The 16666-nt window shown below is 37.6% G+C and overlaps 1 protein-coding gene across 1 annotated transcript; it reads left to right on the forward strand.

Annotated features, from left to right (window-relative positions):
* The first annotated feature begins 361 nt into the window (after positions 1-361).
* Positions 362-16611, forward strand: hapln2 (hyaluronan and proteoglycan link protein 2). The gene is made up of 6 exons (XM_062064137.1): positions 362-486; positions 573-659; positions 3006-3362; positions 3444-3560; positions 15301-15486; positions 15550-16611. The coding sequence occupies exons 2-6, from the start codon at positions 599-601 to the stop codon at positions 15843-15845; spliced, it is 1017 nt and encodes a 338-aa protein (XP_061920121.1). The 5' UTR covers positions 362-486; positions 573-598; the 3' UTR covers positions 15846-16611.
* The last annotated feature ends 55 nt before the right edge of the window (positions 16612-16666 follow it).

The raw sequence follows: 16666 nt of genomic DNA on the forward strand, positions 1-16666 counted from the left end.
GACATTTAACATTGCCCACCACCTGAATTTAACTTGGTCTTCCACATCATTCAAAGTGGCTCTCTGATGGCAGTCATAATTTAGAAGTGGCCCTCAATAAAAAAACAGTTGTCCAACAGTTTTAGTTTGTGTCTTTGTAGAGCACAGAAATGGCAAAAAGCTCGGCAGAGACCAGACCACGACTTGGCCAACACAACAACATCAGTGACGGCGGCGTGGAGAAGAGCGCCGTGCCGCAAAACAGGAGAATGTTCTGGAGAAGCATGGCGAGGGCCCCGCCCTGCTGGTCATGAACATCAGAAAACAACAATGGTGGGTCATGTGACCAGCGTGAGGCGAGAGAGAGAGAGAGAGAGGGCGAGACAGAGGCTGATTGACACATGAACGTTGAGGACGCCAACATGGAGGAAACATCAGCACACCAGTGAGGAAGAGGTGGAGCTTCTTCAACATGTGACGCAGACTAGGTGTGTGCCTAGGATCCGGGTAAGTCTACATGTGTCTAGGATCCAGGTAAGTCTACATGCTCCCCGCCTTGAATCCAGGAGAAACTCATGTTTGTGCACCCGAAGGAGCTGCCGGTCATCGCTACGTCGCCATGAGGCGCGCCCTGGTTCTTCTCGTCACCTGCCTCACCTGGACCTCGGCTCTGCTCGCAGGTACCTTCACCACAACGTGGATGAGCTTTGGGTACATACCTTTATTACCAGACACATAAAATGATGATCTGGCCTTAAGGTTGGCGCCTGTCGATAAAAAAATATATATATGTACATATATATGTGTATATGTATATATATATATGTATATAGAGTCGTGGTCAAAAGTTGACATACCCTTGTAAAGAACATAATGTCATGGCTGTCTTGAGTTTCCAATCATTTCTACAACTCTTTTTTTTTTGTGATAGAGTGATTGGAGCACATACTTGTTGGTCACAAAAAACATTCATGAAGTTTGGTTCTTTTATGAATTTATTATGGGTCTACTGAAAATGTGAGCAAATGTGCTGGGTCAAAAGTATACATACAGCAATGTTAATATTTGCTTACATGTCCCTTGGCAAGTTTCACTGCAATAAGCCGCTTTTGGTAGCCATCCACAAGCTTCTGCTTGAATTTTTGACCACGCCTCTTGACAAAATTGGTGCAGTTCAGCTAAATTTTCTGACATGGACTTGTTTCTTCAGCATTGTCCACATGTTTAAGTCAGGACTTTGAGAAGGCCATTCTAAAACCTTCATTCTAACCTGATTTAGCCATTCCTTTACCACTTTTGACGTGTGTTTGGGGTCATTGTCCTGCGCCCAAGACCCAACCTCCGGGCTGATGATTTTAGCTTGTCCTGAAGAATTTGGAGGTAATCCTCCTTTTTCATTGTCCCATTTACTCTCTGTAAAGCACCAGTTCCATTGGCAGCAAAACAGGCCCAGAGCATAATACTACCACCACCATGCTTGACGGTACGCATGGTGTTCCTGGGATTAAAAGCCTCATTTTTTTCTCTTCCAAACATATTTCTGGCTATTGTGGCCAAACAGCTCTATTTTTGTTTCATCTGACATCACATGGACAAAGATAAGACCTTCTGAAGGAAAGTTCTGTGGTCAGATGAAACAAAAATTGAGCTGTTTGGCCACAATACCCAGGATTACCTCCAAATTCTTCAGGACAACCTAAAATCATCAGCCCGGAGGTTGGGTCTTGGGCGCAGTTGGGTGTTCCAACAGGACAATGACCCCAAACACACGTCAAAAGTGGTAAAGGAATGGCTAAATCAGGCTAGAATGAAGGTTTTAGAATGGCCTCCCCAAAGTCCTGACTTAAACGTGTGGACAATGCTGAAGAAACAAGTCCATGTCAGAAAAGCAACACATTTAGCTGAACTGCACCAATTTTGTCAAGAGGCGTGGTCAAAAATTCAAGCAGAAGCTTGTGGATGGCTACCAAAAGCGCCTTATTGCGGTGAAACTTGCCAAGGGACATGTAAGCAAATATTAACATTGCTGTATGTATACTTTTGACCCAGCACATTTGCTCACATTTTCAGTAGACCCATAATAAATTCATAAAAGAACCAAACTTCATGAATGTTTTAGTGACCAACAAGTATGTGCTCCAATCACTCTACCACAAAAAAATAAGTTGTAGAAATGATTGGAAACTCAAGACAGCCATGACATTATGTTCTTTACAAGTGTATGTAAACTTTTGATCGCGACTGTATATACATATACATATATACATATATATATATATATATATATATATATATATATATATATATATATATATATAATATATATATATATATATATATATATATATATATATATATATATAATATATATATATATATATATATATATATATATATATATATATATATATATATATATATATATATATATATATATATATATATATATATCTCCATCCATCCATCCATCGGGGTTGCGGGGGGTATATATATATAATATGTATATATATAATATATATAAATACATACATATTTATATAAGTATTGTAACAAATAATACATTGCGAAAATCGATTTGAATCGAGAAGTGATTCTGAATCGAATCGTAACCCCAGGAATTGGAATCGGTTCACCTACAAAATAAAATGTAAGCGTATGATAAGTATGTATGATTCCTGATGATATCGTATCAGATCAATATTGGTAACGGACAGTCTGCAAGGCTCCAATATCGGTATCAAAAGTGAAAAGAGTATTGATTCAAACACAGCTAACCGCTAACGTCTCTTCTTGCTAGCTTTAGCAAACAGATTTTGTCCATTTAGGACCTCTTTAGAGGTCTTTAGCTAAAAACACAAAAATAAAGTATCGCGATATAATCTGCTGAAGAACTTCTCTGTGACATTCCAACATGGAGAAAATGCGCTAGCTCCGTGCTACTGATTAGCATTAGCGATTTTACATGGCGACTTCAACACCCTCCAAATTGGCGTTATAGGCACCGCTAACGTATTGGGTTCTCTCAGCCCCCACCGAGCTGAAGTACCTCCTGGAGCCGCCCGTTTACGCCGAGGTCGTCGGCCGGCGCGGCGAGGAAGCCACCCTGCCGTGCGTCCTAAAAAGCAAACCGGCCCACTACAAAGTCAAATGGACCAAGCTGGAGCCGGGCGCCATCGGCCCCGAGAACATCGTGATGATTTCCGACGCGCACGCCTTCAAGCGACACGGCCAGCTGGGGCCGCGGGCGTCCCTGCGGCGAGCCCACAGCATGGACGCCTCCCTGCGGCTCGCCGACCTGCGGCTACAAGATGGCGGCACGTACCGCTGCGAGCTCATCGACGACATCGAGGACGAGAGCGTGGCGGTCACTCTGAGGATAGACGGTACGGGGGGGAAAGGATTGACGCTACGGGGGGAAAAGAGGGCGTGGCTGGCGTGGACGCTGACGAATGTTTTCCTTTCAGGTGTGGTTTTCCCCTATCAGAGCCAAAATGGCCGCTACAAGCTGACCTTCAGCGAGGCCAAGACGGCGTGCGAGGAACAGGACGGCGTGTTAGCCTCTCACCACCAATTGTACAGAGGTACAGACAACCACAACGTATCTCACCAGGCATGATGATGATGTGTGTGTGTACTCTTTAAAGAAAGTCGGTAGATTTTACGTTAAAATTCTGGCGACTAAGCTGACAGTTCTTTACCGTAAAAACAAGTACTGCTAAAAAAACGGTGGTATCGTTTTCCCATTTACAGTAATGCACTGTAAAAACAAAGACTGTAGGTTTTACGGTAAAATTCTGGCGGCTGAACTGACAGTTTTTTATCTGTAATTAAAAAAAAAGTTTTTTTAGATTTTATGTTTGAAAAAATTGGTCAGTTGCTACAAAATTTACTGTAAAAATAACAGTAGTACCGTTTTTCAACTTAATGTAATTTACTGTAAAAAAAAAATTCCAGAATTTTATCGTATGAATAACAATGGTACCGTTTTCGTAATTACAGTAATGCACAGTAAAAACAAAGACTGTAGATTTTACGGTAAAATTCTGGTGGCTGAACTGACAGTTTTTTATCTGTAAAAAAAAAAAAAAAAAAGTTTTTTTTAGATTTTATGTTTGAAAAAATTGGTCAGTTGCTACAAAATTTACTGTAAAAATAAGAGTAGTACCGTTTTTCAACTCAATGTAATTTACTGTAAAAAAAAATGTCCAGAATTTTATGGTACCGTTTTCGTAATTACAGTAATGCACTGTAAAAACAAAGACCGTAGATTTTACGGTAAAATTCTGGCGACTTGGCTGTCAGTTCTTTACCGTAACAACAAGTACCGTTTTTCTGTTTACAGTTATGCATCATAAAAACAATCGTAGATTTTACTGTAAAAATGTTTATCATTTGCTAGAATTTCACGGTTAAAAAAAAAACGTTTTTCAATTCATCGTACTTTACTGTGAAAATAACATTCGGAGATTTTACCGTACAAAAAAATTAAACCGCTAAAAAACGATGGTACCTTTTTTTCCATTTACAGTAATGCACTGTAAAAACAAAGACTGTAGATTTTACGGTAAAATTCTGGTGGCTGAACTGACAGTTTTTTATCTGGAAAAAAAAAAAGGTAAAGTTTTTTTTAGATTTTACGTTTAAAAAAAATTGGTCAGTTGCTACAAAATTTACTGTAAAAATAATAGAAAAAAATTTCAGAGATTTTACGGTATAAAAAATTGGAAGCTCAATGTCCAGAATTTTATCGTAAAAATTACAATGGTACCGTTTTCGTAATTACAGTAATGCACTGTAAAAACAAAGACTGTTTTTCCGTTTACAGTTATGCATCATAAAAACAATCGTAGATTTTACTGTAAAAAGATTGCTAGAATTTCACTGTGTAAAAAAAAAAAACGTTTTTAAATTTATCGTATTTTACTGTGAAAATAACATTCCGAGATTTTACCGTACACAACTATTAAGCCGCAATAACAACAGTGGTACCGTTTTCCCATTTACATTAATGCACATTAAAAACAAAGACCGTAGATTTTACGGTAAAATTCTGGTGGCTGAGCTGACGTTTTTTATCCTTAAAAAAAAGGTTATGTTTTTTTACATTTTACATTTAAAAAATTGGTCAGTTGCTAAAAACTTTACTGCAAAAATAACAGTAGTACAGTTTTTCAACTTAATGTAATTTACTGTAAAAAAAATAACGTTCTGAGATTTTACGGTATAAAAAATTGGCAGCTCAATATCCAGAATTTTATCGTAAAAATAACAATGGTACCGTTTTCGGGATTACAGTAATGCACTGTAAAAACAAAGACCGTAGATTTTACGGTAAAATTCTGGCGACTTAGCAAGTAAAAACAAGTACCGTTTTTCCGTTTACAGTTATGCATCATAAAAACAATCGCAGATTTTACTGTAAAAAGATTGCTCGGTTGCTAGAATTTCATCGTAAAAATAGCGTTTTTCAACTTATCGTACTTTACTGTGAAAATAACGTTTGAGATTTTACTGTACAAAAAAATAAAACGGTGGTACCATTTTCCCATTTACAGTAATGCACTGTAAAAACAAAGACTGTAGATTTTATGGTAAAATTCTGGCGGCTTAGCTGACAGTTTTTTATCCGTAAAAAAAAAAAAAGGGAAAGTTTCTTTCGATTTTACGTTAAAAATAATTGGTTAGTTGCTACAAAATTTACTGTAAAAATAAGACTAGTACAGTTTTTCAACTTAATGCAATTTACTGTAAAAAAAAATAACGTTAGGAGATTTTACGGTATAAGAAATCGGCAGCTCAATGGCCAGAATTTTATCGTAAAAATAACAATGGTACCACTTTCCCATTTGCAGTAAGGCACCGTAAATACAAAGACTGTAGATTTTACGGTAAAATTCTGGCGGCTGAGCTGACAGTTCTTTACCGTAAAAACAAGTACCGTTTTTCCATTTACATTTAAGCATCATAAAAACAATCGTAGATTTTACTGTAAAAAAAATTGATCAGTTGCTTGAATTTCACTGTAAAAAAAACATTTTTCAATTTATCGTACTTTACTGTGAAAAATATATTCAGAGATTTTACCGTCCAAAAAAATTAAACCGCAATGAAAACGGTGGTACCGTTTTCCCATTTACAGTAATGCACTGTAAAAACAAAGACTATAGATTTTACGGTAAAATTCTGGCGGCTGAGCTGACAGTTTTTTATCCGTAAAAAAAAAAGGTCACGTTTTTTTAGATTTTACATTTAAAAAATTGGTCAGTTGCTACAAAATGTACTGTAAAAATAACAGTCGTATCATTTTTCAACTTAAGGTAATTTACTGTAAAAAATAACGTACAGATATTTTACGGTATAAAAAATTGGCAGCTCAATGGCCAGAATTTTATCGAGAAAATAACAATGGTACCGTTTTCCCATTTACAGTAATGCACTGTAAAAAAGATTTTACCGTAAAATTCTGGCAACTGAGCTGCCAGTTCTTTACTGTAAAAACAAGTACCGTTTTTCCGTTTACAGTTATGCATCATAAAAACAATCGCAGATTTTACTGTAAAAACATTGCTCAGTTGCTAGAATTTCACCGTAAAAATAGCGTTTTTCAACTTATCGTACTTTACTGTGAAAATAACGTTCGAGATTTTACTGTACAAAAAAATGTAACCGCTAATGCACTATAAAAACAAAGACTGTAGATTTTACGGTAAAATTCTGGCGGCTCAGCTGACAGTTTTTTATCCGTAAAAAAAAAAAAGGGGAAAGTTTATTTAGATTTTACGTTAAAAATAATTGGTCAGTTGCTACAAAATTTACTGTAAAAATAATAGTACAGTTTTTCAACTTAATGCAATTTACTGTAAAAAATAACGTTCAGAGATTTTACGGTATAAGAAATCGGCAGCTCAATGGCCAGAATTTTATCGTAAAAATAACAATGGTACCACTTTCCCATTTGCAGTAAGGCACTGTAAATAAAAAGACTGTAGATTTTATGGTAAAATTCTGGCGGCTTAGCTGACAGTTTTTTATCCGTAAAAAAAAAAAAAGGGAAAGTTTCTTTCGATTTTACGTTAAAAATAATTGGTTAGTTGCTACAAAATTTACTGTAAAAATAAGACTAGTACAGTTTTTCAACTTAATGCAATTTACTGTAAAAAAAAATAACGTTAGGAGATTTTACGGTATAAGAAATCGGCAGCTCAATGGCCAGAATTTTATCGTAAAAATAACAATGGTACCACTTTCCCATTTGCAGTAAGGCACCGTAAATACAAAGACTGTAGATTTTACGGTAAAATTCTGGCGGCTGAGCTGACAGTTCTTTACCGTAAAAACAAGTACCGTTTTTCCATTTACATTTAAGCATCATAAAAACAATCGTAGATTTTACTGTAAAAAAAATTGATCAGTTGCTTGAATTTCACTGTAAAAAAAACATTTTTCAATTTATCGTACTTTACTGTGAAAAATATATTCAGAGATTTTACCGTCCAAAAAAATTAAACCGCAATGAAAACGGTGGTACCGTTTTCCCATTTACAGTAATGCACTGTAAAAACAAAGACTATAGATTTTACGGTAAAATTCTGGCGGCTGAGCTGACAGTTTTTTATCCGTAAAAAAAAAAGGTCACGTTTTTTTAGATTTTACATTTAAAAAATTGGTCAGTTGCTACAAAATGTACTGTAAAAATAACAGTCGTATCATTTTTCAACTTAAGGTAATTTACTGTAAAAAATAACGTACAGATATTTTACGGTATAAAAAATTGGCAGCTCAATGGCCAGAATTTTATCGAGAAAATAACAATGGTACCGTTTTCCCATTTACAGTAATGCACTGTAAAAAAGATTTTACCGTAAAATTCTGGCAACTGAGCTGCCAGTTCTTTACTGTAAAAACAAGTACCGTTTTTCCGTTTACAGTTATGCATCATAAAAACAATCGCAGATTTTACTGTAAAAACATTGCTCAGTTGCTAGAATTTCACCGTAAAAATAGCGTTTTTCAACTTATCGTACTTTACTGTGAAAATAACGTTCGAGATTTTACTGTACAAAAAAATGTAACCGCTAATGCACTATAAAAACAAAGACTGTAGATTTTACGGTAAAATTCTGGCGGCTCAGCTGACAGTTTTTTATCCGTAAAAAAAAAAAAGGGGAAAGTTTATTTAGATTTTACGTTAAAAATAATTGGTCAGTTGCTACAAAATTTACTGTAAAAATAATAGTACAGTTTTTCAACTTAATGCAATTTACTGTAAAAAATAACGTTCAGAGATTTTACGGTATAAGAAATCGGCAGCTCAATGGCCAGAATTTTATCGTAAAAATAACAATGGTACCACTTTCCCATTTGCAGTAAGGCACTGTAAATAAAAAGACTGTAGATTTTACGGTAAAATTCTGGGGGCTGAGCTGATAGTTCTTTACCGTAAAAACAAGTACCGTTTTTCCGCTTACAATTAGGCATCATAAAAACAATCGTAGATTTTACTGTAAAAAAAAATTGATCAGTTGCTTGAATTTCACTGTAAAAAAAACATTTTTCAATTTATCGTACTTTACTGTGAAAATAATATTCAGAGATTTTACCGTCCAAAAAAATTAAACCGCAATGAAAACGGTGGTACCATTTTCCCATTTACAGTAATGCAATGTAAAAACAAAGACTGTAGATTTTACGGTAAAATTCTGGCGGCTGAGCTGACAGTTTTTTATCCGTAAAAAAAAAGGTTACGTTTTTTTAGATTTTACATTTAAAAAATTGGTCAGTTGCTACAAAATGTACTGTAAAAATAACAGTAGTATCGTTTTTCAACTTAATGTAATTTACTGTAAAAAATAACGTACAGATATTTTACGGTATAAAAAATTGGCAGCTCAATGACCAGAATTTTATCGAGAAAATAACAATGGTCCCGTTTTTCCATTTACAGTAATGCACTGTAAAAAAGATTTTACCGTAAAATTCTGGCAACTGAGCTGCCAGTTCTTTACCGTAAAAACAAGTACAGTTTTTCCGTTTACAGTTATGCATCATAAAAACAATCGCAGATTTTACTGCAAAAAGATTGCTCGGTTGCTAGAATTTCACCGTAAAAATAGCGTTTTTCAACTTATCGTACTTTACTGTGAAAATAACGTTCAAGATTTTACTGTACAAAAAAATTTAACCGCTAATGCACTATAAAAACAAAGACTGTAGATTTTACGGTAAAATTCTGGCGTCTGAGCTGACAGTTTTTTATCCGTAAAAAAAAAAAGGGGAAAGTTTATTTAGATTTCACGTTAAAAATAATTGGTCAGCTGCTACAAAATTTACTGTAAAAATTAGAGTAGTACAGTTTTTCAACTTAATGCAATTTACAGTAAAAAAATAACGTTCTGAGATTTTATGGTATAAGAAATCGGCAGCTCAATGGCCAGAATTTTATCGTAAAAATAACAATGGTACAACTTTCCCATTTGCAGAAAGGCACTGTAAATACAAAGACTGTAGATTTTACGGTAAAATTATTGTGGCTGAGCTGATAGTTCTTTACCGTAAAAACAAGTACCGTTTTTCCGTTTACAATTAAGCATCATAAAAACAATCGTAGATTGTACTGTAAAAAAATGTATTAGTTGCTTGAATTTCACTATAAAAAAACATTTTTCAATTTATCGTACTTTACTGTGAAAATAACATTCAGATATTTTACCGTACAAAAAAATTAAACCGCTAAAAAAAAACAGGGGTGCCGTTTTCCCATTTACAGTAATGCACTGTAAAAACAAACACCATAGATTTTACGGTAAAATTCTGGCGTCTGAGCTGACAGTTTTTTATCCTTAAAAAAAAAGGTAAAGTTTTTTTAGATTTTACATTGAAAAAAATTGGTCAGTTTCTACAAAATTTACTGTAAAAATAACAGTAGTACCGTTTTTCAACCTAATGTGATTTACTGTAAAAAAAAAAAAAAAGTTCTGAGATTTTACGGTATAAAAAATTGGCAGCTCAATGTCCAGAATTTTATTGTAAAAATAACAATCGTACGGTTTCTTAATTACACTAATGCACTGTAAAAACAAAGACCGTAGATTTTACGGTAAAATTCTGGCGAATTAGCTGTCAGTTCTTTACCGTAAAAACAAGTACCGTTTTTCCGTTTACAGTTATGCATCATAAAAACAATCGTAGATTTTACTGTAAAAATGTTTATCATTTGCTAGAATTTCACGGTAAAAAAAAAGTTTTTCAATTCATCGTACTTTACTGTGAAAATAAGGTCCGGAGATTTTACCGTACAAAAAAATGTAACCACTAAAAAAGCGATGGTACCTTTTTCCCATTTACAGTAATGCACTGTAAAAACAAAGACTGTAGATTTTACAGTACAATTCTGGCGTCTGAGCTGACAGTTTTTTATCCTTAAAAAAAAGGTAAAGTTTTTTTTAGATTTAACGTTGAAAAATATTGGTCAAGTTTCTACAAAATTTACTGGAAAAATAATAGTAGTACCGTTTTTCAACCTAAGGTAATTTACTGTAAAAAATAACAAAAAGAAAAGAAATGGCAGCTCAGCGGCCAATATTTTATTGTAAAAATAATAGTGGTACCGTTTTTCAATTTACGGTAACGCACTGTAAAAACAAACACCGTAGATTTAACGTAAAAATTCTGGCGACTCTTAACTTTTTTACCGTTAAAAACATGTACTGTTTTTCTATTTACAGATATGCATTGTAAAAACAATCAAAGATTTTACGGTAAAAAAAAAATGGCAGGTCAATTGCTAGAAGTATGATAAAAAATAGCTACTATTGTTTTTCAAATTACAGCAATTTACTGTAAAAAACAATGTTTGTAGATAATTCGGTCTAAAAAAATTGGCAGTTCAGTGGCCAGAATTTTACCGTAAAAATAATAGTGGTACTGTTTTTCAACTTGCAATAATGCACTGTAAAAACTACCGTCAATTTTATTAAAATTCACGAGACTGATGTTTTTTTAACCGTTAAAAAAAGTACAGGTTTTCCATTTACAGTTATGCATTGTAAAAACAATTGTAAATGTTAAGGTTAAAAAAAATATATAGTCAGTTGGGAGAATTTTACTGTAAAATTAACATTAGTACTGTTTTTCAACTTACAGTACTTTACTGTAAAAATAACTAGTACTGTTTTTCAACATACCGTACTTTACTGTAAAAATAACTAGTACTGTTTTTCAATATACTGTACTTTACTGTAAAAATAACATTAGTACTGTTTTTCAACTTACAGTAATTTACTGTAAAAATTGTGTTCTGAGATTTTACGGTGTAAAAATTTGGCAGCTCAGTGACCAGAATTGCATTGTAAAAAATAAAATTAATTTTAGGCAAAAATTCAGACGACTGAGCTGACAATTTTTTAATCGTACAAATAAAAATGGGCCACATCTAATGCAATGTAAAATGGAAATCACCATAGATTTTACGGTAAAATAAAAAAAAATGTTGCTTGAATATTTCCCTAAAAAAAAACATTTTTAAATTCCCAGTATTGGTTGTGAAAAACACCACACATATTCAATCGATTGCAACTGGACTGTTTGGTTTGTCTTGGAAGACAATTCGCCTCTATTCCTTCAGTTCATGCTCATAGACGGAGATTGGTCAGATCTAGTCTTACACTTAGATTGGTCAGATCTAGTCTTACACTTAGATTGGTCAGATCTCGTCCAGCGGCTGTTGCCAATACCTCAGTAGGCTTCATCAGTTTGTGCTCATAGGCTTAGATTGGTCAGATCTAGTCTTAGACTTAGATCAGAGTAGGCTTCATCAGTCCGTGCTCATAGGCTTAGATTGGTCAGATTTAGTCTTAGACTGAGATTGGTCAGATCTAGTCTTAGACTTAGATTGGTCAGATCTAGTCCAGCGGCTGTTGCCAATACCTCAGTAGGCTTCATCAGTTTGTGCTCATAGGCTTAGATTGGTCAGATCTAGTCTTAGACTTAGATCAGAGTAGGCTTCATCAGTCCGTGCTCATAGGCTTAGATTGGTCAGATCTAGTCTTAGACTTAGATTGGTCAGATCTAATCCAGCGGCTGTTGCCAATACCTCAGTTGGCTTCATCAGTTTGTGCTCCTAGACTTAGATTGGTCAGATCTAGTCTTAGACCTAGATTGGTCAGATCTAGTCTTAGCCTTAGATTGGTCAGATCTAGTCCAGCGGCTGTTGCCAATACCTCAGTAGGCTTCATCAGTTTGTGTTCATAGACTTAGATCAGAGTAGGCTTCATCAGTTCATGCTCATAGGCTTAGACTTAGATTGGTCAGATCTAATCCAACGGCTGTTGCCAATACCTCAGTAGGCTTCATCAGTTTGTGCTCCTAGACTTAGGTTGGTCAGATCTAGTCTTAGACCTAGATTGGTCAGATCTAGTCTTAGCCTGAGATTGGTCAGATCTAGTCCTGCGGCTGTTGCCAATACCTCAGCAGGCTTCATCAGTTTGTGCTCATAGACTTAGATTGGTCAGATCTAGTCTTCGACTTAGATCCGAGTAGGCTTCATCAGTTTGTGCTCATAGGCTTAGATTGGTCAGATCTAGTCCAGCGGCTGGTGCCAAAACCCCAAATATTTATACTCCAAAACCAGTAGGGTGTGCCTGGGCAAGGGTGGTTTCGCCCGATCGTAGTGAGAACTGTTTTGATGTGACCAAGCAATCCTAACTGTCAAAGCCAACGACAGTCGTTAAAGTGTAATTTCCCCTCGTCAGGATTGAGGTATTGTGTGGCAGAACGATCGCTGTTGATCGACAACTACCCAGTCCAAAATAGTCGGAATCTCCCACGTAAGCGTCCCATTCAGCTGTAAACAAATGGCATTCTGGTCACCTTCTGTGTGTTTCTAACTCCTGTTATTTGTTGTAGGCTAAATTGTAGAGTCTTTTAGGAATGGTTGAAAGGACAGTGTTGTATGTGGGAGACAGGTTGTGTCGCAGACCACCTCCTCTGTTCAGGGATGGTTTTTCAACCTTGACATAGATGGCTACCCCTCACTCCTCTTTCGTACCATCCGTCCTCCGTGTCCAGAATCTGTACATTTTTGTTCTCAAAGGAGTGCTGTTTCTACCTGAGGTGCAGGTAGACAGCCGACTCTAGACCTGAAGAGTTTGCCCGTCTATGCTGTGCCATGTGTCGGCTTAGTGGTTGTTTTGTTTCACCGATATATGAATCAGTGCATTCATCATCACACTGGATAGCATACACCAGATTGTTTTTGTGGTTTCCGGTCTTTAGGATGCACCAGTCTCTGTCTCAGGGTGTTGCCTGGTTTGAAGTGTACTGGGATGTTGTGTTGGTTAAAATGATTCTGACTTTCTCAGATAGACCTGATAATATGGAATGACAACGTTTTTGCGTCTGTCACCTTTTTCCTCCTCATCCACCCTGTTCTTGTTATTTCTGGAACTGGATGCACTTTTCACAAACAACCAGCTGGGGTAACCACAGGGTCTAAGGGTTTCCCTCAAATGCCTATGCTCTTTCTCTTTGGCCTGTGGGCTGGTAGGAACATTACTGACCTCTGTGTTGTAAAGTTCCGATAACGCCCAGTTTGTGTTCCAGTGGGTGGTGTGAGTCAAAAAGTAGGTATTGGTCGGTATGTGTGGGTTTTCGGTAAACCCCGACATGGAGGCATGATCTGTACCAAGGACTTGTGTAATGAGGAATGAAAAACAGCCCTCCTTTGAGAACATAACTGTACAGATTCTGGACAGGGAGGACAGATGGTACGACAGAGGAGTGAGGGAAGACATCTACGGCAAGGTTGAAAAACCATCCCCGAACAGAAGAGGTGGTCTGCGATACCAGCAGTCTCCCACATACGACACTGTCCTTTCAACCATTCCTAAAAGACTCTGCAATTTAGCCTCCAACAAATAACAGGAGTTAGAAACACACAGAAGGTGACCAGAATGCCATTACTTACGTGGGAGATTCCGGCTATTTTGGACTGGTAGTAGTCGATCAACAGCGATCGTTCTGCCACATAATACCTCAATGCTAACGAGAGGAAATTACACTTCAACGACTGTCGTTGAATTGACAGTTAGGATTGCTAGTTTGCATCAAAACAGTTCTCACTACGATAGGGCGAAACCATCCTTGCCCAGGCACACCCTCTTGGTTTTTGGAGTATAAATATTTGGGGTTTTGGCACCAGTCACTGGACTAGATCTGACCCAATCTAAGTCTATGAGCACGAACTGATGAAGCCTACTCGGATTTAAGGCTAAGACTAGATCTGACCAATCTAACTCTATGAGCACGAACTGATGAAGCCTACTCGGATCTAAGGCTAAGACTAGATCTGACCAATCTAAGTCTATAACCACGAACTGATGAAGCCTATTCGGATCTAAATCTAAGACTAGATCTGACCAATCGAAGTCTATGAGCACGAACTGATGAAGCCTACACAGATCTAAGTCTAAGACTAGATCTGACCAATCTAAGTCTTTGAGCACAAACTGATGAAGCCTACTCTGATCTAAATCTAAGACTAGATCTGACCAATCTAAGTCTATGAGCATGAACTGATGAAGCCTACACGGATCTAAGTCTAAGACTAGATCTGACCAATCTAACTCCATGACCACAAACTGATGAAGCATACTCAGATCTACGTCTAAGACTAGATCTGACCAATCTAAGTCTATGAGCACGAACTGATGAAGCCTACTCGGATCTAAGTCTAAGACTAGATCTGACCAATCAAACTCTATGAGCACGAACTGATGAAGCCTACTCGGAATTAAGTCTAAGACTAGATCTGACCAATTTAAGCCTATGAGCACGAACTGATGAAGCCTACTCGGATCTAAGGGTAAGACTAGATCTGACCGATCTAAGTCTATGAACACGAACTATTGAAGCCTACTCTGATCTATGTCTAAGACTAGATCTGACCAATCTAAATCTATGAGGATGAACTGATGAAGCCTACTCGAATGAGAGTTGAATCGTCTTCCAAGACAAACCAAACAGTCCAGTTGCGATCGACTGAATGCCCTGAGATGACAACGACCTGGATGAATGACAACCTTCATAGACACCACAAATATTACGGTAAAATTCGGGCGACGTAGCTGGCAGTTTTTTACGATCACATGTAGTTTTTTTTACAGTAAACACAAAAGTGGAGCTCAAGTAGTTCTAAGAGTTGAAGAAAGAGAGACTGTAATTGGTCCATGTTGGAGAGCCAACACATGAAACGTGAACATGATTAATTAAAACTGTCACTTGTGTTCTCACAAGAAAATGTCTCCTCCATGTCGTCTCCTGCAGCCTGGACCGAGGATCTGGACTGGTGCAACGCGGGCTGGTTGCAGAATGGACAGGTCCAGTACCCCATCATCACGCCTCGGCCTGCCTGCGGAGGAGCAGAACCGGGTCCCGGCATTCGCAATTACGGACTTAAAGACAAGCAGCGGGATCGTTTCGACGCCTTTTGCTTCACCTCGCTGACCACCGGTGAGTGTCGGCGCTTGGGAAGGTCCCGACAAGCCAGAGTCTGAAGTCGCGTTCCTCCGGCAGGGTCCGTCTTCCACGTGGCGGGCTCCTTCTCCTTTGAGCAGGCCCAGCAAACGTGCGCACGCCACGCAGCTGACCTGGCCTTGGTGGGCCAGCTCTACTCCGCCTGGCGCTTCCACAACTACCACCGCTGTGACGGCGGCTGGCTGAGAGACGGCAGCGTGCGCTTCCCCGTCGCCAAACCCAGGGGGCGCTGTGGGGGCCTCGCCGACCCGGGGGTGCGCTCCTTCGGGTTCCCGCCCAAGTCCTCGCATCTCTATGGCGCTTACTGCTACCAGGAAGTCCTCAGATCACAGTAGTCACCAAAAACACCTTCCATTCAACTATCATCCATCCATCCATCCTTCCAATCATCCATGTATCCATCATCCATCCAACATCTATCATCCATCCATCTATCCAACCAACCATTTATCTATTTATCATCAATCCTTCCATCATTCATCCATCCTTCCATCCTTCCAACCATCCATCTATCCATCCGTCATTCATCCATCCATCCAACCATCCATCTATCCGAATCTTCCATCACTTCTATCTAACATCCATCCATCTATCCAACCAATGATCTATCTATCATCCATCCTTCCATGATTCATCCATACTTCCAACCATCCGTCAATTCCATCCATCATCCATCATTTATACATCCATCCAACCACCCATCAATTCCATCTATCCATTATCCATCCAACATCTATCATCCATCCATCTATCCAACCAACCATTTATCTATTTATCATCAATCCTTCCATCATTCATCCATCCTTCCATACTTCCAACCATCCATCTATCCATCCATCCAACCATCCATCTATCCGAATCTTCCATCACTTCCATCTATCATCCATCCATCTATCCAACCAATTATCTATCTATCATCCATCCTTCCATGATTCATCCATACTTCCAACCATCCGTCAATTCCATCTATCCATCCATACATCCAACCATTCATCAATGCCATCTATCATTCATCCATCCAACCATATTCATCCAACCTCCCATCATTCCTCTATCCATCCAATTATCCATTGTTCCATCCATCCATCTATCCATTTGTCTATCCCCTTCATCATCCATCCTTCCACCCATTACTCCATCCATCCAACATCCATCC

Source organism: Entelurus aequoreus, linkage group LG11, assembly GCF_033978785.1.
Source record: "Entelurus aequoreus isolate RoL-2023_Sb linkage group LG11, RoL_Eaeq_v1.1, whole genome shotgun sequence".
NCBI lineage: Eukaryota > Metazoa > Chordata > Actinopteri > Syngnathiformes > Syngnathidae > Entelurus > Entelurus aequoreus.